General features: G+C 42.1%; 5 protein-coding genes and 1 long non-coding RNA gene across 8 annotated transcripts in view; 1 reads left to right on the top strand and 5 right to left on the bottom strand.

Moving 5' to 3' along the window:
• Positions 1-4,203: 4,203 nt before the first annotated feature.
• LOC144632548 (uncharacterized) lies at positions 4,204-4,918 on the bottom strand. Its single transcript, XM_078491215.1, has one exon. It carries the CDS (start codon positions 4,882-4,884, stop codon positions 4,204-4,206), a length of 681 nt encoding a protein of 226 aa, XP_078347341.1. The 5' UTR covers positions 4,885-4,918.
• Positions 4,919-5,228: 310 nt separating this feature from the next.
• LOC144632547 (uncharacterized) lies at positions 5,229-5,663 on the bottom strand. The gene has a single exon (XM_078491213.1). The coding sequence runs from the start codon at positions 5,661-5,663 to the stop codon at positions 5,229-5,231; it is 435 nt and encodes a 144-aa protein (XP_078347339.1).
• A 53-nt stretch (positions 5,664-5,716) lies between these two features.
• LOC144632546 (uncharacterized) lies at positions 5,717-7,315 on the bottom strand. Its single transcript, XM_078491212.1, has one exon. It carries the CDS (start codon positions 7,313-7,315, stop codon positions 5,717-5,719), a length of 1,599 nt encoding a protein of 532 aa, XP_078347338.1.
• A 31-nt stretch (positions 7,316-7,346) lies between these two features.
• LOC144632543 (uncharacterized) lies at positions 7,347-8,750 on the bottom strand. The gene has a single exon (XM_078491209.1). It carries the CDS (start codon positions 8,748-8,750, stop codon positions 7,347-7,349), a length of 1,404 nt encoding a protein of 467 aa, XP_078347335.1.
• Positions 8,751-18,999: 10,249 nt separating this feature from the next.
• Positions 19,000-24,128, top strand: LOC144631906 (uncharacterized). The gene is made up of 3 exons (XR_013566815.1): positions 19,000-19,319; positions 22,945-23,195; positions 23,235-24,128. It is a non-coding gene; the product is annotated as an uncharacterized LOC144631906 (long non-coding RNA).
• The window catches only part of LOC144631701 (low-density lipoprotein receptor-related protein 6-like), an 84,217-nt gene continuing 79,253 nt past the window's right edge, over positions 19,816-24,779 (bottom strand). For all 3 annotated transcript variants that reach the window (XM_078490206.1, XM_078490208.1, XM_078490207.1), the window contains exons 14-17: positions 24,122-24,241; positions 23,062-23,178; positions 22,682-22,816; positions 19,816-19,968 (exon numbers count right to left, since the gene is read on the bottom strand). In XM_078490206.1, the coding sequence (XP_078346332.1) occupies positions 19,853-19,968; positions 22,682-22,816; positions 23,062-23,178; positions 24,122-24,241 (488 nt within the window). In that variant the 3' untranslated portion in view covers positions 19,816-19,852. The remainder of the gene's footprint in view (positions 19,969-22,681; positions 22,817-23,061; positions 23,179-24,121; positions 24,242-24,779) is intronic.

Genomic DNA, 24,779 nt, shown 5'->3' with positions numbered 1-24,779 from the left:
GATTTGATCGTATCTTCAGAAAACAAGACGTCTTCTCGGTTGTCAAGTGCTGTCTTTCTCAATACAAAGTTTGCAGTGCACGGGGAGCAACTACCAGCAACTACCAGCAACTACCAGCAACTACTAGCAACAACCAGCAACTACTAGCAATTACCAGCAACTACTAGTAACAACCAACAACTACCAGCAACTACTAGTAACAGCTAACAACTACTAGTAACTACTAGTAACAACTAACAACTACTAGCAACTACTAGTACCAACCAACAACTAACAACAACTACCAAGAACTACCAGTAACAACCAACAACTACTAGTAACAACCAGACACTACCAGTGACAACCAACAACTACTAATAACAACCAACAAATACTAACAACTACCAGCAACTACTAGTAACAACCAACAACTACTAGCAACTACCAGCAACTACTAGTAACAACCAAAAACTACCAGCAACTACTAGTAACAACTAACAACTACTAGTAACTACTAGTAACAACCAACAACTACCAGCAACTACCAGTAACTACCAACAACTACTAGTAACTACCAACAACTACCAGCAACTACTAGTAACAACAAACAACTACTAGTAACTACCAACAACTACCAGCAACTATCAACAACTACCGACAACTACTAGCAACAACCAACAAAAAACTACCAGTAACTACCAACGGCTACCAGCAACTACTAGTAACAACCAACAACTACTAGTAACTACCAACAACTACCAGTAACTACCAACAACTACCAGCGACTACTAGTAACAACCAACAACTACTAGTAACAACCAGTAACTACCAGCAACTACCAGCAACTACTAGTAACAACCAACAACTACCAGCAACTACCAGTAACTACTAGTAACAACCAGCAACTACTAGTAACAACCAACAACTACAAGTAACAACCAGCAACTACTAGCAACTACCAGTAACTACTAGTAACCACCAGCAACTACTAGTAACAACCAACAACTACTAGTAACAACCAACAACTACTAGCAAGTACCAGCACCTACTAGCAACTACTAGTAACAACCAAGAACTACCAGAAACTACCAGTAACTACTTGTAACAACCAGCAACAACAGCAACTACTAGCAACTACTAGCAACTACCAGCAACTACTAGTAACAACCAACAACTACTAGCAACTACCAGTAACTACTAATTAACAATTAGACTACGAGCCCGAGTTTTCTATGAGCAAATAGTCAACTCGGCTGCGCCTCGTTGACTATCGCTCATAGAAAACGAGGGCGAGTAGTCTTATTGTTTTAGTAGAAACTCTAAAGGATTGCAGTCCAAAACCTACAATATTGTGCTCTTTGAAGACAAAAATCAAGAAAATTTACCGCTTAAAGAGCTACGCGCGCGCGACTGTTTTCTATCGGCGAATAGAAAACAGTGGGAGAACCAATCAGATTCGCGGATTTCCAATAGAACACAGCTGAGTTTCTACTAATAACAACTAGCAACTACAAGCCACTACCAGTAACTACTAGTAACAACCAGCAACTACTAGTAACAACCAACAACTACTAGCAACTACCAGCAACTACTAGTAACAACCAACAACTACTAGTAACAACCAACAACTACTACCAACTACCAGCAACTACTAGTAACAACCAACAACTACTAGCAACTACCAGTAACTACTAATAACAACTAGCAACTACAAGCCACTACCAGTAACTACTAGTAACTACCAGCAACTACCAGTAACTACTAATAACAACCAGCAACTACTAGCAACTACCAGTAACTACTAGTAACAACCAGCAACTACTATTAACAACCAACAACTACTAGTAACAACCAACAACTACTAGCAAGTACCAGCAACTACTAGCAACTACTAGTAACAACCAACAACTACCAGCAACTACCAGTAACTACTAGTAACAACCAACAACTATCAGCAACTACTAGCAACTACCAGCAACTACCAGCAACTACTAGCAACTACCAGCAACTACTAGTAACAACCAACAACTACTAGCAACTACCAGCAACTACTAGTAACAACCAACAACTACTAGCAACTACCAGCAACTACTAGCAACTACCAGCAACTACCAGTAACTACTAATAACAACCAGCAACTACTAGCAACTACCAGTAACTACTAGTAACAACCAGCAACTACTATTATTATACAATTATTGGATGAGGTTGAGCATGATAGCGATAATTATCAAGGCCAAAGAAACTGATAACAGAAACTGAGGCCTTGATAATTATCGCTATCATGCGAAAACCGAATCCAATAATTGTTTTATTATGCACATTCCTGAGCTGCACTTGTAAAGACAAGAGCGCGTGCAAAATATACTTTTATAAGCTTACAACCTTTCGTCACTTTTGCATGCATAAAATGATTGTCTGTAGGTATGACGTCACTTCTACATATGTAAAATCCAATGTCTGTAGGTATGACGTAAGAGAAACAGCAAGCTGGTGACATAATTAACAACCAACAACTACTAGTAACAACCAACAACTACTAGCAAGTACCAGCAACTACTAGCAACTACTAGTAACAACCAACAACTACCAGCAACTACCAGTAACTACTAATAACAACCAGCAACTACTAGCAACTACCAGTAACTACTAGTAACAACCAGCAACTACTAGTAACAACCAACAACTACTAGTAACAACCAACAACTACTAGCAACTACCAGCAACTACTAGCAACAACCAACAACTACCAGCAACTACCAATAACAACCAGCAACTACTAGCAACTACCAGCAACTACTAGCAACTACCAGCAACTACAGGTAACAACCAACAACTACCAGCAACTACTAGCAACTACTAGTAACAACCAACAACTACCAGCAACTACCAGTAACCACTAATAACAACCAGCAACTACTAGCAACTACCAGTAACTACTAGTAACAACCAGCAACTACTAGTAACAACCAACAACTACCAGCAACTACTAGTAACAACCAACAACTACCAGCAACTACCAGCAACTACTAGCAACTACCAGCAACTACTAGTAACAACCAACAACTACTAGCAACTACCAGCAACTACTAGTAACAACCAACAACTACCAGCAACTACCAGCAACTACTAGTAACAACAAACAACTACTAGCAACTACCAGCAACTACTAGTAACAACCAACAACTACCAGCAACTACCAGAAACTACTAGTAACAACCAACAACTACTAGCAACTACCAGCAACTACTAGCAACAACCAACAACTACCAGCAACTACCAATAACAACCAGCAACTACTAGCAACTACTAGCAACTACTAGCAACTACCAGCAACTACTAGTAACAACCAACAACTACCAGCGACTACTAGCAACTACTAGTAACAACCAACAACTACCAGCAACTACCAGTAACTACTAATAACAACCAGCAACTACTAGCAACTACCAGTAACTACTAGTAACAACCAGCAACTACTAGTAACAACCAACAACTACCAGCAACTACTAGTAACAATCAACAACTACCAGCAACTACCAGCAACTACTAGCAACTACCAGCAACTACTAGTAACAACCAACAACTACTAGCAACTACCAGCAACTACTAGTAACAACCAACAACTACCAGCAACTACCAGCAACTACTAGTAACAACAAACAACTACTAGCAACTACCAGCAACTACTAGTAACAACCAACAACTACCAGCAACTACCAGCAACTACTAGTAACAACCAACAACTACCAGCAACTACCAACAACTACTAGTAACAACCAACAACTACCAGCAACTACCAGCAACTACTAGTAACAACCAACAACTACCAGCAACTACCAACAACTACTAGTAACAACCAACAACTACTAGTAACTACCAGTAACTACCAGTAACTACCAGTAACTGCCAACAACTACCAGCAACTACTAGTAACAACCAATAACTACCAGTAGCTACCAACAACAACCAGTAATAACCATCAACTACCAACAACTACCAACAATTACAAAAAAAAACGATAACTACCATCAATACACCGAGAAAGCGACAGTACAATTACTATTACATGAGGTATATAGCTCGGGTGCACTCGTGGCTTTCTACCATGAAGTATATACCGAGCTAGTGGCCAACACCCGCGAGGGGAATTCTCATCGACGACTAGGACGAGGTCTCCTTCACGAACATTGCGGGCGTCATTTGTCCACTTTCGGCGTTCCGTCAGCGCTGGAAGATTACTTGCGCGTGCTTCCACCTCTTACGACTACACAAGTCCCTATCATTGACGACATCTGGCGGGAAGTTAGGGTTTGCTCGGCCGAGCAAAAAGTGATTCGGCGTCAAAGCTTCTTCGTCGCGATGATCAGTACTAACATGAGTAAGGGGGCGACCATTCAGTAAGGACTCCACTTCAGCCATAAACGTGAGTAACGTTTCATCATTGACACACTGCTTTCCTGCCACCGCCTTTAGCGCTCTTTTGGCAGATTGAACGAGGCGCTCCCAAACGCCTCCAAAGTGTGGCGAGGACGGGGGATTGAAGTGCCACTGCACGCCGTCGGCAGAGAGTTGGTCACCAATTCGCTCGCTATCTAGGCGCTTGACAGCTTCTCGAAGCTCTTTCTCGGCCCCAACGAAGTTGGTACCGTTATCCGACCAAATATTGGCTGGCTTTCCACGTTTGAAAATCATCCTTCTTAAAGCCATCAGGCAAGAGTTAGTGTCAAGTGAATGAGCGATTTCAAGATGTACCGCACGGGTGGTTAAACACGTAAAAAGCACTCCGTAGCGCTTTTCCGTCTTTCTTCCATGGCGTACGAGCATGGGGCCAAAGTAATCAACACCAGTGTTCGTGAACGGCGGTTGTTGATAGCCCAGTCTCGAACTGGGAAGGTCAGCCATGACGGGCGGTTCGGGTTTTGCCCGTAGTCTTCGAAACGATGGGCAACTGGACGAAATCTTTTGAACTGTGGCTAGCCCTTTCAGGATCCAGTATTTCTGTCTCAGCTCATTCAAGACATGCTTGTTACTTGTGCAGTACAAACGAAGATGGTGGTGCATCACAATAAGGCGAGTTATTTCGTGCTTCGGGTCCAGTATCAAAGGATGACGTGTCTCTTGAGGAACGGGGGCTTTACGAAGACGACCACCTACCCTCAAGCATTCTGCTTCGTCAATGTATGGCCTGAGCGCACTGAGTCGGCTCTTAACTGGCAGACGCTTGTTCGCCTTTAAGGCTTCAAAGTCTAGACAAACGAGTCTCTTTGACTTTTCCGTACGGCAATCAACTCTGCATTGCTGATTTCTGCAGTGGTTAGAGACGAGAGGATGCGGTCCTCAGCCTTTCTTTTACAGTTTTTGACAAATCGACATATCCATGCAAGGACACGACGGAATCTTGTCCAAGAGGAGAACTTCTCAGGGTCTGGAAAGTATGCCCTTGGATCAGTAACAGATGCATGGCCTGACCACTTCGTGTTCTTCACTTCGTCATCATTTTCACGGAGAGGACCAGTAAACGTGTCTTGAGGCCACTGTTCTTCGGGTTTGGACAAGAAGGCGGGGCCGTTAAGCCATCGGCAGTGTTTATCCAAATCTGCCGCCCGAAGGCCTCGGGTGCAATCGTCAGCAGGGTTCAAGTGGCCAGGTATCGTGTCTCCACTGCGTCGGGTCGGCTGCATCATGAATCTCTGACATCCGGTTTGCTACAAATGTGTGAAAGCGTCGGCTTTCATTAGATATGTATTGCAACAGTTTTTGAGTCACTCCAAAAGATGGTGTCTTTGGCAGTAACAGACAACTCTTGCTTGACCTGGATGTACAATCTTACGGCTAGGACAGCAGCTTGAAGCTCTAGACGAGGGATGCTTAACTGCTTTAAGGGCGCAACACGATTCCTTGCCATGACAAACGAAACCTTAATCGTACCATCAGGAAGTGAGTATCTAGCGTAACACACAGCACCAAACCCCATTTCGGAGGCGTCAGCAAATACATGAAGTTGTATCGAAGCTTCAGGACATGTGTCAACACAGAAACAGCGGGGCAGCTCAAATTCACTCAGTTTTACCAAATCACCAAGCCAATCTTCCCAAATTCTCCGGTCTTCTTCATCTAAGGGCTCATCCCAACCTTTGCTCTTACGCCATAACACTTGGATAAGACATTTTGCAGGCAGCATGTATGGAGCCAACACTCCTAGTGGGTCGAACGCGGTTGAAACACGGCTTAGGACGCCTCGCTTGGTTGGCTCATACATCTGACTTGAGCAAACAGAGAAACGGAAACAATCAGTTTCAGTGTTCCATTTCAAACCCAGTGTGCGTTCAATTGGAAGTTCATCAAAGTTAACATCAACCGACGGGCTAGCTTTCTCTTCAGGAGGGACCTGTGACAGGACTTCACGCGAGGAGCTGATCCACTTGGTCAACCTGAAACCTTCCCGGGACAAGATAGAAGTCATTTCACGGAACATTTGCACTGCTGTGGCTTTGTCACATACGGATTTTAGAAAGTCATCCATGTAGAAATTCTTCTCTACTGATTTGATCGTATCTTCAGAAAACAAGACGTCTTCTCGGTTGTCAAGTGCTGTCTTTCTCAATACAAAGTTTGCAGTGCACGGGGAGGACGCAGCTCCGAAAATCATGACGAGCATCTGATACACATCAGGTGGGCGTTGCAGTTCCAAGTTCCGCCACAGAAACCTCAGAGCAGGCTGATCTTCTTCTATGATTTGAACTTGGTGAAACATGGTCTCGATGTCGGCGGCTAGGCCTACACGCTGTTCTCTGAATCGCAACAGCACATCCACAAGGCTATTCAAGAGGTCGGGCCCGATGTGAAGTCGGTCATTTAAAGACACTCCATCATGTTTGGCAGCAGCATCCATGACGATGCGGACTTTGTCTGGCTTATTGGGGTTACGGACTGGATGATGCGGCAGAAACCACTGTTTTGGGGTCGGGACGGCTGCCTCTTCAGGGCTAAGTTTTCTAGCGTAACCCTTGTCAACATAGTCCTCAATAATGGCACAATACTTTTTCGCCAGATCTTCGTCACGCTTTAGTTTCCTTTCGGTGAACTCCAGTCGCTTTACAGCCATGAGACGGTTGTCAGGAAACTCCACTTCTTGCTCTCTCCATAGCATTCCGGCTTCGTATCTGCCCGACACATGCTTCACTGTTCTTTCTAATGTCTCAATAGCTCTTTTATCTTCAAGAGAACGGGGTGTCACGTCTTCATACTTCGTGCCAAAGGATTCCGTCCGCCACCAGTCTTCTACTTGCTTGTTTAATGATTCTTCAGCGTTCAGGACACGGTGAACATGCATGACATGTACGCGCTCAGGTTTGACAACCGATTTAACTGAACCGGCGAGGGTCCAGCCAAAGGCTGTGGGAATTGCAACAGGCTGCCCTGGACAACCTCATCGCATCATGTAATATCGCATCCAAAACGTTTGCTCCCAGCAGAACTGTCACGTCTTCGGAGTTTACTTCAGGAATACTCAGATTGTTCAGGTGCGGAAAGTCCTGTATCATGGCACGAGTAACCTTTTGTGGGGGCAGGTTTAACTGTGGAACAGTCCAAGCTTCTTCTACGGCTATCTGGGCACTGGCTTCTGACCCCCCGGTGGCACCAACATGAAACGACACCTTTCTCGAACGCACGGGTTTGCCAGACGAGTTTATGGTACCAAGCTGTAACGGGCCATTCTCACCATCAAGGCCAATAGCATCAGCAAAGTTTTCCAGGATAAGCGAAGTTTGGCTGCCGGAGTCTAGCAGCGCAAAAGTACTTATTTTAACCCCTTTGGGGGTCGCAACTACTATCGGTACGATCTGCAGCAAGACAGCAGTGGGGACGCAGTTAACGGAAAAAGCTCCAACAAAGACAGGTGCTGCTGCATTCAAAGACGGGACGGGAGACGGATTGTTCACAGATGGCATTTCGACGAAAACAGGAGCTGCACCATGGATTAGTGGGTGGTGGTATTTGTCACAGCCTTCCATGTCGCAGCGTTTCTTGCGTGTACAGTCACGAGACTGGTGGTCCGTTGACTCAAAACAAGAAAAGCACAACCTCTTTTCTTTACCTAGTTGCGCTCTTTGGTCATCCATTGCCAGGAATTTCTCACACTTCTCAATTGCATGCTTGCTGTTGCACACCAGACAGTTCTTACTTGTGGGTTGGGACTGTTTGCCTGTTGTGGCACCCATGGCCAAGGTGGAGAATCTGCGAGGCTCACGAATGCTATCGCCATGTCGCTCTTCCTTTCGCGGTGGTCTACTAAAGCGAGCTCTTCCACCTCTCGATGGCTTACCAAAGCTGGGTAAGGGTTCACAGACTGTGGTCTTTGCACGAAGCCTGGCACGGAGCCATTCATCAAGATCGGTAAGAGTGGGAATGGCCGGTTGCATCTCAATCTTTCTTTCACCCCACTTTTCCTTTAAAGGGTCAGGTAATTTCTGTAACACAGCAGGAGTGTTGGTTGAAGACATCAAATCGTGTGAGTATCCCAAGCCCTTCAGTGTGGCGACCGCATTATGTAGGGTGTTGTAGAATGAACGAAGTTGAGCTATGTCTCCCTCAACAACAATCGGGTGATCAAGTACAGTTTTCATAAAGGCTCCAGCAACAATTTCTTCGTTTCCGAATTGTTCCTCAAGTTCTGTTAGGGCTGCTTTATAGAGATGACCATGGTTGAGCATCCCTCCAACCGCTTTCTTTGCATCTCTCGTCAAAGCTCTTTGGAGGAAGGTCATTCTCTGCGTATCGGTGAGTGGTTGGTCATGAATTAAACACTTAAACAGGGATACAAACTGAGGCCACTCAAGCGGATCCCCAGAAAAACGCGGCAATTTTAGACGTGGTATCGATTTCAAAAACGCTGGTACCTCTACTTTTCCTGCACTATTTGTCAGACTCTGCTCAGCTGAGATTTCCTTGATCTAAGAAACATCAAGGCGCTCCTCCGTGTCACAATAAGCTTGGTCAGACTTAGGAGACTGCTTGTTTGACGTAGACGATTTAATCGGGGGTGGCAACTTTACATTTTGCAGAGGTAAAGAGTCATCGTGATTATTATCGCCGCCAACACTGTCCTTTACTTTGGGTTTAATGTCACGGAAAGCAGTTTCAATTTCAACATCTTCAAAGTCCCGTAAACGGTTCTCGATATCCTCTAGATCTCCTTTAATTTTATCAGGAATGACAAGCTGAGCTTCTAACCGCAATCTTTCAACATCATATTCAAGTTCTGTTATACGGCGATGTTCTTGTAATTGTCTTTCCTGTTCGAGGTTTTCGGCTCGTTTACGTTCCTCCTCTAGTCGGCGTTGAGCCGTTCGATTTGCAGATCCATCACGCGTGCACGCCTCTCGCTTTCACTCGCGCGCGAGGATGAGCTTTGACCGCTGGCCGCCTCAAATTGGAGCAAAGGCGCGTATTCACTACGAGCTTCTGAGGGCGGTTCGTTTTCCCTTTCGTTTAGCGAAATTTCAATGCTTTCCAGGCATAGATTTGCTCTTTCAATGGCCTTTTCCGTTAGCTCCAGGTGTTCCTGTAATCCTTCAAGTTCCAAAAACGATTCGTATTCTTCGCTGACACGCTCAAGTTCTCTCAACGCTTCCTCAATTTTGCCAGCCAGCTCGCGTAATTTTTTCGACTTCCATGTGACTTCAAAAGACTCTCAGCCACGTTAATATGCCTCGTAAGCGTCGCTTTTCGACGAGATAACTTGCTTTTGGCCTTCTCCTTTCGGGAGCTGAAGTTTTCATAGCGGCTAGGCCCAACGGCGACCCGCATTTCTTCTTCGTTTACATACTGCAAATGCACGTGGTCGGCTTCACTTTCTTTCTACATTTTCAAAACACTTCATTTCAAGCTTTCAAAACACTTCATTTCAGCAAAACACACAATGTTTACGTGCCGCAAAAGCCTCGCTCTGCTACCAGATGTTTAGACGGGTCTTCGAGACGGGTGCAACTTGATTTAACGACGACGAAACGGTTAACTTGAAATTACAAAAACATCAACAACACGAGTTCAAAGCATTTGCAAAGGTCATTGCGTGACACGCAGATCACGTGTTCAATATGTTCAGTTTTGGCGCGAACAAATGGAATCGAATATGAAAGTGCTATATGAGCCATTGAAAATGACGATTTTGGGCCCTTGTGTTCAAATATCACCACGTAGAGTAAAGGCTATTTTCACTCAAGATCCAGTAATACCGGCCATTTTGAGACTTGAAATGTACAGCTCGGTTCTTTTCAGAAATCCGCCATCACGTGGATTCATACTAATTTTCACTTCAGGTCCAAAAGTATCGAATAAGAAAGTGCTATTTGAGCCATTGAAAATGTCGATTTTGGGCCATTGTGTTCAAATATCACCACGTAGAGTAAAGGCTTTTTTCACTCCAGATCCAGTAAAACCGGCCATTTTAAGACTTGAAATGAACAGTTCGGGTCTTTTCGGAAATCCGCGATCACGTGGATTCATCTTAATTTTCACTACAGGTCCAAAGGAATCGAATAAAAAACTACTACATGAGCCATTGAAAATGACGATTTTTGGCCGTTGTGTTCAAATACTACCACGTAGATTAAAGCCTATTTTGACTCCAGATCCAGTAAAACCGGCCAGTTTGAGACTTGAAATGTACAGTTGGGGTCTTTTCGGAAAGCCGCCATCACGTGGATTTATCTTAATTTCCACTTCAGGTCCAAAAAAATCAAAGAAGAAAGTGCTATTTGAGCCATTGAAAATGACGATTTTGGGCCCTTGTGTTCAAATATCACCACGTAGAGTAAAGTCTATTTTCACTCCAGATCCAGTAAAACCGGTCAGTTCGAGACTTGATATGTAAAGTTCGGGTCTTTTCAGAAATCCGCCATCACGTGGATTCATCCTAATTTTCACTTCAGGTCCAAAAGAATCGAATAAGAAACTCCTACATGAGCCATTGTAAATGACGATTTTGGGCCCTTGTGGTCAAATGCCACCACGTAGATTAAAGCCTATTTTGACTCCAGATCCAGTAAAAACGGCCAGTTTGAGACTTGAAATGTACAGTTCGGGTTTTTTCGGAAATCCGTCATCACGTGGATTCATCTTAATTTTCACTAAAGGTCCAAAGGAATCGAATAAGAAACTACTACATGAGCCATTGAAAATGACGATTTTGGGCCCTTGTGTTCAAATACCACCACGTAGATTAAAGCCTATTTTCACTCCGGATCTAGTAAAACCGGTCAGTTCGAGACTTGATATGTACAGTTCGGGTCTTTTCGGAAAGCCGCCATCACGTGGATTTATCTTAATTTCCACTTCAGGTCCAAAAAAATCAAAGAAGAAAGTGCTATTTGAGCCATTGAAAATGACGATTTTGGGCCCTTGTGTTCAAATATCACCACGTAGAGTAAAGTCTATTTTCACTCCAGATCCAGTAAAACCGGTCAGTTCGAGACTTGATATGTAAAGTTCGGGTCTTTTCAGAAATCCGCCATCACGTGGATTCATCCTAATTTTCACTTCAGGTCCAAAAGAATCGAATAAGAAACTCCTACATGAGCCATTGTAAATGACGATTTTGGGCCATTGTGTTCAAATATCACCACGTAGAGTAAAGGCTTTTTTCACTCCAGATCCAGTAAAACCGGCCATTTTAAGACTTGAAATGAACAGTTCGGGTCTTTTCGGAAATCCGCGATCACGTGGATTCATCTTAATTTTCACTACAGGTCCAAAGGAATCGAATAAAAAACTACTACATGAGCCATTGAAAATGACGATTTTTGGCCGTTGTGTTCAAATACTACCACGTAGATTAAAGCCTATTTTGACTCCAGATCCAGTAAAACCGGCCAGTTTGAGACTTGAAATGTACAGTTGGGGTCTTTTCGGAAAGCCGCCATCACGTGGATTTATCTTAATTTCCACTTCAGGTCCAAAAAAATCAAAGAAGAAAGTGCTATTTGAGCCATTGAAAATGACGATTTTGGGCCCTTGTGTTCAAATATCACCACGTAGAGTAAAGTCTATTTTCACTCCAGATCCAGTAAAACCGGTCAGTTCGAGACTTGATATGTAAAGTTCGGGTCTTTTCAGAAATCCGCCATCACGTGGATTCATCCTAATTTTCACTTCAGGTCCAAAAGAATCGAATAAGAAACTCCTACATGAGCCATTGTAAATGACGATTTTGGGCCCTTGTGGTCAAATGCCACCACGTAGATTAAAGCCTATTTTGACTCCAGATCCAGTAAAAACGGCCAGTTTGAGACTTGAAATGTACAGTTCGGGTTTTTTCGGAAATCCGTCATCACGTGGATTCATCTTAATTTTCACTAAAGGTCCAAAGGAATCGAATAAGAAACTACTACATGAGCCATTGAAAATGACGATTTTGGGCCCTTGTGTTCAAATACCACCACGTAGATTAAAGCCTATTTTCACTCCGGATCTAGTAAAACCGGTCAGTTCGAGACTTGATATGTACAGTTCGGGTCTTTTCGGAAATCTCCCAATAGGTGGATTCATCCTAATTTTCACTCCAGGTCCAAAAAAATCGAATAAGAAACTACTACATGAGCCATTGAAAATGACGATTTTGGGCCCTTGTGTTCGAATACCACCACGTAGATTAAAGCCTATTTTGACTCCAGATCCAGTAAAACCGGCCAGTTTGAGACTTGAAATGTACAGTTGGGGTGTTTTCGGAAAGCCGCCATCACGTGGATTCATCTTAATTTCCACTTCAGGTCCAAAAAAATCAAATAAGAAAGTGCTACATGAGCCATTGAAAATGACGATTTTGGGCCCTTGTGTTCAAATACCACGACCTGGATTAAAGCCTCTTTTCACTGCGGATCTAGTAAAACCGGTCAGTTCGAGACTTGATATATACATTTCGGGTATTTTCGGAAATCCCCTATTACGTGGTTTCATCTTAATTTTCACTTCAGGTCCAAAAGAATCGAATAAGAAAGTGCTATTTTAGTCATTATAAATGACGATTTTGGGCCCTTGTGTTCAAATACCACCACGTAGATTAAAGCCTATTTTGACTCCAGATCCAGTAAAACCGGCCAGTTTGAGACTTGAAATGTACAGTTCGGGTCTTTTCGGAAATCCGCCATCACGTGGATTCATCTTAATTTCACTACAGGCTCAAAGGAATCGAATAAGAAACTCCTACATGAGCCATTGAAAATGACGACTTTGGGCCCTTGTGTTCAAATACCACGACGTAGATTAAAGCCTATTTTCACTCCGGATCTAGTAAAACCGGCCAGTTTGAGACTTGAAATGTTCAGTTGGGGTCTTTTCAGAAATCTGCCATCACGTGGATTCATCCTAATTTTCACTTCAGGTCCAAAGGAATCGAATAAGAAAGTGCTACATGAGCTATTGAAAATGACGATTTTGGGACCTTGTGTTCAAATATTACCACGTAGAGTAAAGGCTAGTTTCACTCCAGATCCAGTAAAATCGGCCAGTTTGAAACTTGAAATGTACAGCTCGGTTCTTTTCAGAAATCCGCCATCACGTGGATTCATCCTAATTTTCACTTCAGGTCCAAAAGAATCGAATAAGAAAGTGCTATATGAGCCATTGAAAATGACGATTTTGGGCCCTTGTGTTGAAATACCAACACGTAGATTAAAGCTTATTATCACTCCGGATCCAGTAAAACCGGCCAGTTAGAGACTTGAAATGTACAGTTGGGGTCTTTTCAGAAATCCGCCATCACGTGGATTCATCCTAATTTTCACTTCAGGTCCAAAGGAATCGAATAAGAAAGTGCTACATGAGCCATTGAAAAGGACGATTTTGGGCCCTTGTGTTCAAATACCAACACGTAGATTAAAGCTTATTATCACTCCAGATCCAGTAAAACCGGCCAGTTAGAGACTTGAAATGTACAGTTGGGGTCTTTTCAGAAATCCGCCATCACGTGGATTCATCCTAATTTTCACTTCAGGTCCAAAGGAATCGAATAAGAAAGTGCTACATGAGCCATTGAAAATGACGATTTTGGGCCCTTGTGTTCAAATACCAACACGTAGATTAAAGCTTATTATCACTCCAGATCCAGTAAAACCGGCCAGTTTGAGACTTGAAATGTACAGCTCGGTTCTTTTCGGAAAGCCGCCATCAGGTGGTTTCATCTTAATTTTCACTTCAGGTCCAAAAGAATCGAATAAGAAAGTGCTATATGAGCCATTGAAAATGACGATTTTGGGCCCTTGTGTTCAAATATAAACACGTAGATTAAAGCTTATTATCACTCCAGATCCAGTAAAACCGGCCAGTTTGAGACTTGAAATGTACAGTTCGGGTCTTTTTGGAAATTCGTCATCACGTGGATTTATCCTAATTTTCACTTCAGGTCCAAAGGAATCGAATAAGAAAGTGCTCTATGAGCCATTGAAAATGGCGATTTTGGGCCCTTGTGTTTAAATATCACCACGTAGAGTACAGGCTATTTTCACTCCAGATGCAGTAAAACTGGCCATTTTGAGACTTGAAATGTACAGTTCGGGTCTTTTCGGAAATCCGCCATCACGTGGATTCATCTTAATGTTTACTTTAGGTCCAAATGTATCGAATAAGAAGAAAGCTACGTGAGGCACTTAAAATGACGATTTTGTGCCCTTGTGTTCAAATACCACGACGTAGATTAAAGCCTATTTTCACTCCAGATTCAGTAAAACCGGCCAGTTTAAGACTTGAAATGTACAGTTCGGGTCTTTTCGGAAATCCCCTATTACGTGGTTTCATCCTAATTTTCACTCCATTTCCAAACGAATCGAATAAGAGAGTGCTATATGAGCCATTGAAAATGACGATTTTGAGCCCTTGTGTTCAAATACCACGACGTAGATTAAAGCCTATTTTCACTCCGGATCTAGTAAAACTGGTCAGTTCGAGACTTGAAATGTACAGTTCGGGTCTTTTTGGAAATCAGCCATCACGTGGATTCATCTTAATGTCCACTTCAGGTCCAAAAAAATACAATAAGAAAATGCTACATGAGCCATTGAAAATGACGATTTTGGGCCCTTGTGTTCAAATCCCACCACGTAGATTAAAGCCTATTTTGACTCCAGATCCAGTAAAACCGGCCAGTTTGAGACTTGAAATGTACAGTTGGGGTCTTTTCGGAAATCCGCCATCACGTGGATTCATCCTAATTTTCACTCCATGTCCAAAGGAATCGAATAAAAAACTACTACATGAGCAATTGAAAAGGACGATTTTGGGCCCTTGTGTTCAAATACCACGACGTAGATTAAAGCCTATTTACACTCCAGATCTAGTAAAACCGGTCAGTTCGAGACTTGACATGTACAGTTCGGGTATTTTCGGAAATCCCCCATTACGTGGATTCATCCTTTTTTTCACTTCAAGTCCAAGCGAATCGAATAATAAAAGTGCTACATGAGCCATTGAAAATGACGATTTTGGGCCCTTGTGTTCAAAGATCACCACGTAGAGTAAAGCTTATTTTCACTCCAGATCCAGTAAAACCGGCCAGTTTGAGACTTGAAATGTACAGCTCGGTTCTTTTCGGAAAGCCGCCATCGGGTGGTTTCATCTTAATTTTCACTTCAGGTCGAAAAGAATCGAATAAGAAAGTGCTATTTTAGTCATTGAAAATGACGATTTTGGGCCCTTGTGTTCAAATACCACCACGTAGATTAAAGCCTATTTTGACTCCAGATCCAGTAAAACCTGCCAGTTTGAGACTTGAAATGTACAGTTGGGGTCTTTTCGGAAATCCGCCATCACGTGGATTCATCTTAATTTTCACTAAAGGTCCAAAGGAATCGAATAAGAAAGTGCTACATGAGCTATTGAAAATGACGATTTTGGGCCCTTGTGTTCAAATACCACGACGTAGATTAAAGCCTATTTTCACTCCGGATCTAAAAAAACCGGTCAGTTCGAGATTTGATATGTACAGTTCGGGTCTTTTTGGAAATTCGTCATCACGTGGATTTATCCTAATTTTCACTTCAGGTCCAAAAGAATCGAATAAGAAAGTGCTATATGAGCCATTGAAAATGACGATTTTGGGCCCTTGTGTTTAAATATCATTACGTAGATTAAAGCCTATTTTCACTCCAGATCCAGTAAAACCGTCCACTTTGAGACTTGAAATGTATAGTTCGGATCTTTTCTGAAATCCGCCAGCACGTGGATTCATCATAATTTTCACTTCAGGTTCAAAAGAATCGAATAAGAAAGTGCGACATGAGCCATTGAAAATGACGATTTTGGGCCCCTCTGATCAAATATCCCCACGTAGATTAAAGCCTATTTTCACTCCAGATCCAGTAAAACCGGCCACTTTGAGACTTGAAATGTATAGTTCGGATCTTTTCTGAAATCCACAATCACGTGGATTCATCCTAATTTTTACTCCAGGTCCAAAAGAATGGAATAAGTAACTGCCAAATGAGCCATTAAACATGACGATTTTTGTTCCCTTTTGTTCAAATATCACCACGTAGATTAAAGCCTATTTTCACTCCAGATCCAGTAAAACCGGCCAGTTTGAGACTTGAAATGTACAGTTCGGTTCTTTTCGGAAATCCGCCATCACGTGGATTCATCCTAATTTTTATTACAGGTCCAAAAGAATCGAATAAGAAAGTGCTTCATGAGCCATTGAAAATGACGAGTTTGGGCCCTTGTGTTCAAATATCACCACGTAAAGAAAAGCCTATTTTCACTCCATATCCAGTAAAACCGGGAAGTTTGAGACTTGAAATGTGCAGTTCGAGTCTTTTCAGAACTCCGCCATTACGTGGATTTATCCTAATTTTCACTCCAGGTCCAAAAGAATCGAATTAGCAAGTGTTACATGAGCCATTGAAAATGACGATTTTTGTCCCTTGTGTTCAAATATTACCACGTAGATTAAAGCTTATTATTACTCCAGATCCAGAAAGACCGGCCAGTTTGAGACTTGAAATGTACAGTTTGGGTGTTTTTGCAAAAATGCCATCACGTGAATTCATCCTAACTTTTACTTTAGGTCCAAATGTATCGAATAAGAAAACGCTACGTGAGCCATTGAAAATGACGATTTTGGGCAGTTGTGTTGAAATACTAATAAGTAGATTGAACCTTTTTTTCACCCCAGATCTAGTAAAACCGGCCAGTTTGAGAGTTGATTTGTACAGATCGGGTCTTTTCGGAAATCCGCCATTACGTGGATTCATCATAATTTTCACTTCAGGTCCAAAGGAATCGAATAAGAAAGTGCGACATGAGCCATTGAAAATGACGATTTTGGGCCCCTCTGATCAAATATCACCACGTAGATTAAAGCCTATTTTCACTCCAGATCCAGTAAAACCGGCCACTTTGAGACTTGAAATGTATAGTTCGGATCTTTTCTGAAATCCACAATCACGTGGATTCATCCTAATTTTTACTCCAGGTCCAAAAGAATCGAATAAGAAAGTGTAACATGAGCCATTGAAAATGACGATTTTGGGCCCTTGTGTTCAAATATCACCACGTAGAGTCAAGCCTTCTTTCACTCCAGACTTGAAATGTACAGTTTGGGTCTTTTTACAATAATGCCATCACGTGAACGCATCCTAATTTTTACTTTAGGTCCAAAGGTATCGAATAAGAAAGTGCTACGTGAGCGAGTTAAAATGACGATTTTGGGAAGTTGTGTTGAAATACTAATATGTAGATTAGTCTTATTTTCACTCCAGATCCTGCAAAACCGGCCAGTTTGAGACTTGAAATGTACAATTTGGGTATTTTATGACATGCGCCATCACGTGGATTCATCTCAATTTTCGCTCCAGTTTCAAACGAATCGAATAAGAAAGTGCTACATTTTTTTTCTGTCCGAAAAAAAAGGCAGATGAAATGGACAACAGAACGTGCGTTAAAATAGTTGTGTACAAACCTTGCCTGATGCTTAAAGGAAACGATAGTTCTTTAATTAATCTCGTGGGGTTGCCCGAAGGTGTTAATGCACTGAATCCTTTTTTCTTCGGAAATATTTTATTTATTCAGTTTAGTTCAGCAAAAATAAAAGTATTTTTGGGAGGCAATTTACATTGTTTTCCCCCACTTGAAAGTTATTTATTTTAAATTGTGTGAAACATTCAGGGATGAATCGGTTGAAACATTTTGTTGAAAGTTTTGAGCTCATTAAAATTTGAGTCAAAAGCATTAGTTTCACTACATTTGCAACCATATCGCAGCTTTGTGTCAAGGTCTTAAAATGGGTCCACCGTGCACCGCCCGCAAAAGTTCAAGCTATGAAAAAGCTGATTGCAGCTGAATCATGCAGGATTTGCGAGACAAATCGAATATGATTATAGCAATTTGCGAGAGGAGACGAAAACAGATAAATGAGAAATTTGGATTTTTGAACCACGAAGTGCGGTAAATTTCCAATACTTTTTCTGTTGATATAATTCGTTTTCATTGTAATGTTGAGATTTTTCTCCTTATTTTCTATTTTTTCTTTGGATTATTGCCCGAATAAATTTGGCACTGGGGGGCTGCAGCCCCCCTCGCCCCCCCGCCTCGTACTCCTATGAGTTATCAATTTTTTTTCCATAATTCATCCATGTGTCATTTTTAAGACTTTATAGATCATGATCTTCCCGTTTCAACAATTTCCCTAGAAACCAAATTACTTCTCATCGTAAAAACGCTGCGTACAAACAAAATCTGATCAACGGTAACGCTTCAGTTTGAAAAGTTTTCTGTTTTTTTTTTTTTCAGTCTATGGCATTAGCCATTTGTTTTTATTAAAACGACATATGTGAAATTTGTCAAAACATGAAACATTTCTCTGTCAGTTTCCTGACCTTACGGCAACTTCATCAGTAACAAGGAGCCCTAACTTATCCAAAGGAAGGCTAATCGACTATGGATGTCAGCGGTCTATCTTCTGAGAGTATCAAATATGCATCATACATGAAGCACCTTTTGCACTGTGCCGAATTACCGCCATTTTTGAAAGGTGTGAAGAAGATTCGTTGTAGTTGCAGTGTTTAAGTTCGTTCTGTTAGTGTTTGAGGCCACTGAAGTCTAATTAAAATATGCTTTAGAAAAACGGTTAGAAGTTGAATTTGATGCAACATTGATGAGGGAAACAAGATTTAGCGATTCCATGCGTCCATCGAGGTTGCCAGCAACTTGCTGGAACAAATATTTGTCAACTGCCTCGTGCTACAAGGATCGATCTTGGTTCTAAGTCGCCATGGTATGGGAAGTTTTCGTTTATGGAACATATATCAATTCTAAAGGATTTTAAAGAAAACTTTCTACATTTACAGGTAAGCTGAAGTTTTTGCTGATTCAAAAACCAAACAAAAGGTTATGTAAGCTTTAATACATCTACAAAGCTTCATGTCATTAGATATTAACACTTTGTGGATGTCAATTATTTTCTCTGTAGTTTTCAGCCACTGGGCGTATGCCGGCTTTTCTTTGTTTCACTATGCAGTGCTGAAATATATTTGGGTTTGAGTTCGATGCGGATATACCTGGAAAAGGAAAGGCTGAAAAGGCAACAATAACTGGCAGAAGTTGAATGCATGCTTCCTTTACTGACCCAGGATTGCGTGACAGAAAAATGTGAAACCTGATTGGAAATTGACAGTTATTTCTAAGTTTTCAATTTTCAGCCCAAACTGTTCTATTCTATGCAGCTACAACTGTAGATACAGTACGAGATCTGCAGAAGGATATTTCCATGCTAAAATTGGGGGTTATGCAAGGCTGTATACAGCTGATGTATAATCTAGATTATACGAGAAATAGGAGGCGAGATTTAACAATGCATTGTCTCTTTATTCACTCCTAAATCTTAAAACATACAGTGAATTAAAAGCAATAAAGGCAAAATAACGGTAACGATGCCAACTATAACTGCTGACTCCGCCGCAGGCTCTCGTCTTTTGAATGAATGCAATGCTTGATAGCCTGTAAAGAAAATAATCAATAATGAAATGCATAATGAAGGGAAGGGAAGGGAGGGGCTGCATTGTTAAATCTCGCCTCCTATATCTCGTATAATCTAGATTATACATCGGCTGTAAACAGCTTGCATAATCCCCAATTATACTTCAAAATACTCGTCTCAATTTAACAATGCATGTTCAAAGCTGTACCGATTAATTCTGTGTGGCACTTGATAGGATTGCTCTCCCCGTGGCAGGGTTAAAGTGAGGCCTGTAGTAAAATTTGATAAAGGTGCTCTCTTGAGACCAGTCTGCAAACTGCAGAATTTCTGGAATAAAGTAAGGCCTGTAGTAAAATTTGATAAAGGTGCTCTCTTGAGACCAGTCTGCAAACTGCAGAATTTCTGGAATAGAGAAACCCTGTTTGGCCGCTTCCGTGGTAACTGCCCCACGGATTGAATGACCCTTTAAGGTAGTAGTGTCAATGCCTGCTAGCTGTAATAGCTCCCTAATCCACCTGGCTAGTGAAGCAGAGGAAACTGGTTTGTGTGGGCGTATGTGAGACAAAAACAACTTATTAGGCTTACAATGGTCAGTTGGCCTCCATTGTAGGGTTCTGGAATCATATTCCTGAAGGCACTTGCACACACACTGATGTTCATTTTCAGGGAAACTGGCATGAAAACAGGTTTTGAGCTCTTGACCAGGTCTGACAGTTTTAGTTAGCTCTGGTAGTTTAAATTGTACACCTTCAGGATAAAAGAACCTGAAACGTAAGTCGCGAGCTGCTAAACCCGAAGCTCTGTCTGGAGCAGTAAAAGCAAGTAAACCGACTAATTGGTATGACAAAACCTTTGTAGACAGTTACCTGTTAGGACCCAAAGATGAAATGTATTGCACAACTTCTGAAACCTGCCATGTTGTTGCATAGCGAGGTTGGAATAGGCGAAGTTGAAACACCCCTTTTAACATTTGGCAAACTAACAGATGGGATCCCACCTTGTGACCATCAATCAAAGGTTACACCGCAGAGAGTAAAAAAGGTAAAGTCTGTGTCCGAGCCATGAGGCTCATACAGCCGGAGCTTATCCCGGTTTCCGTAGCATGAAGCGACTAGGAGTATTGCTACTCCCCCCTGGATGGGATGCTAGTCCATCGCAGGGTTACCCCCCAGCAGTAAATTCGCCGGTACCCATTTATACACCTGGGTGGAGAGAGGCACTGTGAGAGTAAAGTGTCTTGCCCAAGAACACAACGCAGCGCCCCGGCCAGGCCTCGAACCCGGGCCATTCGACTCGGAGTCGAGCGCGCCGCACCGCGCCTCCCACAACACCGCAGAGAGTGCAGATCGATAAACATTTATTGTTCTGTACTCTTTGCCTTCTTGAAACTGGGATGCAAAAAAGTCCAGGATATTGGTTAGAGATGGTGAAATGGAATTGATATCAACCCGTTGATCACACCAGCCACGCCATTTAGTCCATGCAGAGGAGTAGGCACTAGTTGTGCTTTTTCTTCATGTTGCCAAGAGGATTTCTCTACTTTGTTCAGAAATCTCTGTCGTTTGATAACTTCTGTTGACAGAAGCCACCCAGCTAGTTGTAACTGATTGAGAGGGTGGGTTCTGTCCCTCTGGGTCAAGAGGTCTGCTTGGACTGGCAAAAGGGAAAGGAAAGTCTATGCATAGGTCCAAGAGAAGGGGCTACCAAGGTTGTGCTGGCCAGACTGGTGCTATTAATACCATGTGTGTCACTTGTTGGCTCTGTATTTGGTGAAGGCAACGACCTATCAGAGCAAATGGGGAAAAGGCATAGCCTCGAAATGTAGCCCAGTCTAGTGTGAATGCATCTGTGTGTACTGCTAGTGGGTCTGGTCTCCAGCTCACAAACGGATCCAGTTGGAATGTCAGGCGCGAGGCAAAGAGGTCGATGTTCAGGGGACCCCAAATCTGATATAGGCAATCGAAAATTGTTGGATTCAGTCTCCAATCACTGGCATCCAGAAATACTCTGGATTCTCGGTCGGCCTCTACATTCTGTACTCCAGGAATGTATTGAGCCCTCACTAACAGGTTGTGGTTGAGACACCAATCTCAGAGGTCTTTGGCTAGGTTGGACAGGGAAAGAGGTGTGTTCCCCCTATCTTGTTTATGTAGGTAACTGCAGTGATGTTGTCCATCAGTAGCAGTACCTGAGCTTTTGCCCTGTTCTTGGTAAAGGAGTTCAAAGCTAGCGAACCAGCTGGGTGTTCTAGGCAATTTATGTGATATATAGTCTCTCCTGGGGCCCATCTGCCTCCCGTTGAGACGCCCTGGCAGTAAGCCCCCCCCCCAGCCCTGACGTGATGCATCGGTTTCTATCCCCAAATCTGTTGATTGTTGGAATAGGGCTTTCCCATTCCATGCTATCAGGTTGTCTTTCCACCACTATACCTTCTGAAGGGCCTCCGAGTCTAGAAGAACCGGAGCTTCATATGATCTGTGAGTTTTCAGCACTGCATTCTTTGCTTGCTGTAGGTAGGGGTGCTGGAAAAACTGCCTGTATAGAGGAGGATAGGAGGCCCAGGAATTTTGACAATTCCCAGTCGTAGCCTGCACGCACGCTATGTCAGCGGTTTCATCCTGAGCTTCGGACGAGTAAACTGCCTTTTAGGCTGTCTTACTAAGCCTCATCACAAGCGAAAACCAAAATGATTGCATAAGAGTTACGCAAGGTCGAACACTATTGCGATTATACCTTGAGGAGGGCAGTCGATTTCATCCGCGTTGTTAGCGCAGTCGCTTGTACCATCGCACACCCAGTCCAGTGCAATGCACTTAATAACGATATAATTATCAACACATCCAAACTGGTTCTTCTCACACTTCAATGCTAAAATGAAAAAGAAAAAGTTAATGTTAAAGGAAAAATTCATGCTATATACACTTTCTTTACGACTATAAATTATCTTAAAATTATCGAAATTATCGAAGCAAACCTAAAAAGACCTTTTTTCTAAGGTAGGAAACCCTGAAGAGTCAATAATTAACCCAAAAAGGGACAAGGATGGTTTGGAATAGAGAAGATTAACACGGATTACGAATGACGAATGCGAAAACTTAAGGCCCAACACTTACGGCAATTGTCCTCATCCTCGTCAGATGCGTCATCACAATCTTGTACATTGTCACACAGTTTCTTAACACTGATGCACTTGCCTCCACTACACCGATGTTCTCCTTCTTTACAGGGTGCTATTAAAAAAAAAGAAGTAAATCGTAAGGTTTTGAAGATTTCCTGGGGCACGGAGTTCACGGTGTCGTGGTCTGGCCTTGTTTCACAAGTTGCTGCTTCACAAAGGGTCAACCTCATTATGCCTCCTTGGACAGAAATGCTGTGATACGATACGAAATGTTCTGTACAGATACTTAAGAAAAGCACACAATAACCAAAACTCTACGCGCTTAAATTGAGGGGAGAGCAATAATAGGAGGGAGAGGAGAGAAGAGGGAACATTCCTCTCCCTTGCCCCTTTCTATTCTTTTTGTCCCCTTCCCTCCAATTTTTGCACAGCCAAAATATGAAAACTTCTTCATATGTACGTCAACGCTTGCAATGCAGGCTACTAAATTCAACTAGGATTCCATCACGGAAAATAGGAAAATCGTAATAGAGTATTTCAGTAAAGACTTCAAATGAAAATTTCACATAGCTGATAATGGAATGATGTGTGGGGAGAAGAACTCAGAAAAAAATCTGAGTTCAGAGATGGGATTTGAACCCACGACCTTCCCAACACAAGTTAAACGCTCTAACCACTGAGCTACTGAGATATCTAGTGGTGGGAAGTGGTAAAAAAACAACAACATGAAAATTTGTCACAATTCTTATCCTTTGATTCACTGTGACAAAATCCTTGGTGCCCTTTTTACAACAAGGAACCTAAAATTGGGACCTCTTTTAATTAATTCACATTCTTTTGTGTAGACATGATCCAATCAGAAGCTGCAGATAGTTTACTTCTGACGATCTGTACAAAATAATGTGAATAAATTAAAAGTGGTCACACTTTTGGGCTCCTTGCTGTAAAAGCTTTAACTGCAAAGTTGAATTCTCCCACTTATTTTCATCTTTCTCGCACTTAGGCAATTTGAAAGGTGCCACTTATGCTAGGACAATAAAGATAAACAAACTAACCTCCACAAGTGGAATTGTCTTCACCAAGGATCATATCCATTGGGCAGGAACATTGCGCACGACCGTGATTCCCAACCAGACAGATATGAGTACAGCGGTTCTTGGTGCAGGGGTGATCCACTTTAAAATCAACACATACCAGTTACTACACGATAATGTCTCAGTTATATCTAACAGGCAGGGTTCATAATCTTTTGAGCTTGCGCAATATTGCACGACTTTCCATGACCTTTTCCATGACTTTTCAAAGTTTTCCATGACCTAACTTTGACCACTTTTCTTGTAATATTTAAAATTATCTTGATTTTGGGTACGTTTTTACCCTTTTCTTGACAAAAAAATAACCTGCCTAATTTATTTTGAACAATCAATACCAATTCCCATCACTGTCCATGACCCACACTTAAATGCCATGACTTTCCAGGCCTGGAAAATGAAATTCTAAAATTCCATGACTTTCCAGGTTTTCCATGATCCGTACGAACCCTGCACTCTTATTATCACTTAAAACCATTTGAATTAATTAATTGAGAGAATGTTCTTTTTAATTGTTTAACATCATTGTTAGAATGTTATTTTCAGGTAGAAACAGATTAACCTTGCTTGAAAACAAATTTAACCCAAATTAATTTGACCTACAACATGGACACAATTCTCC

The sequence above is a fragment of the Oculina patagonica genome, chromosome 12 (assembly GCF_052425735.1).
Source record: "Oculina patagonica isolate OP01 chromosome 12, crgOcupat, whole genome shotgun sequence".
NCBI classification, from domain to species: domain Eukaryota; kingdom Metazoa; phylum Cnidaria; class Anthozoa; order Scleractinia; family Oculinidae; genus Oculina; species Oculina patagonica.
Note: the sequence above shows the minus strand (reverse complement) of the source record. Positions and strands in the feature narration are given on the sequence as shown.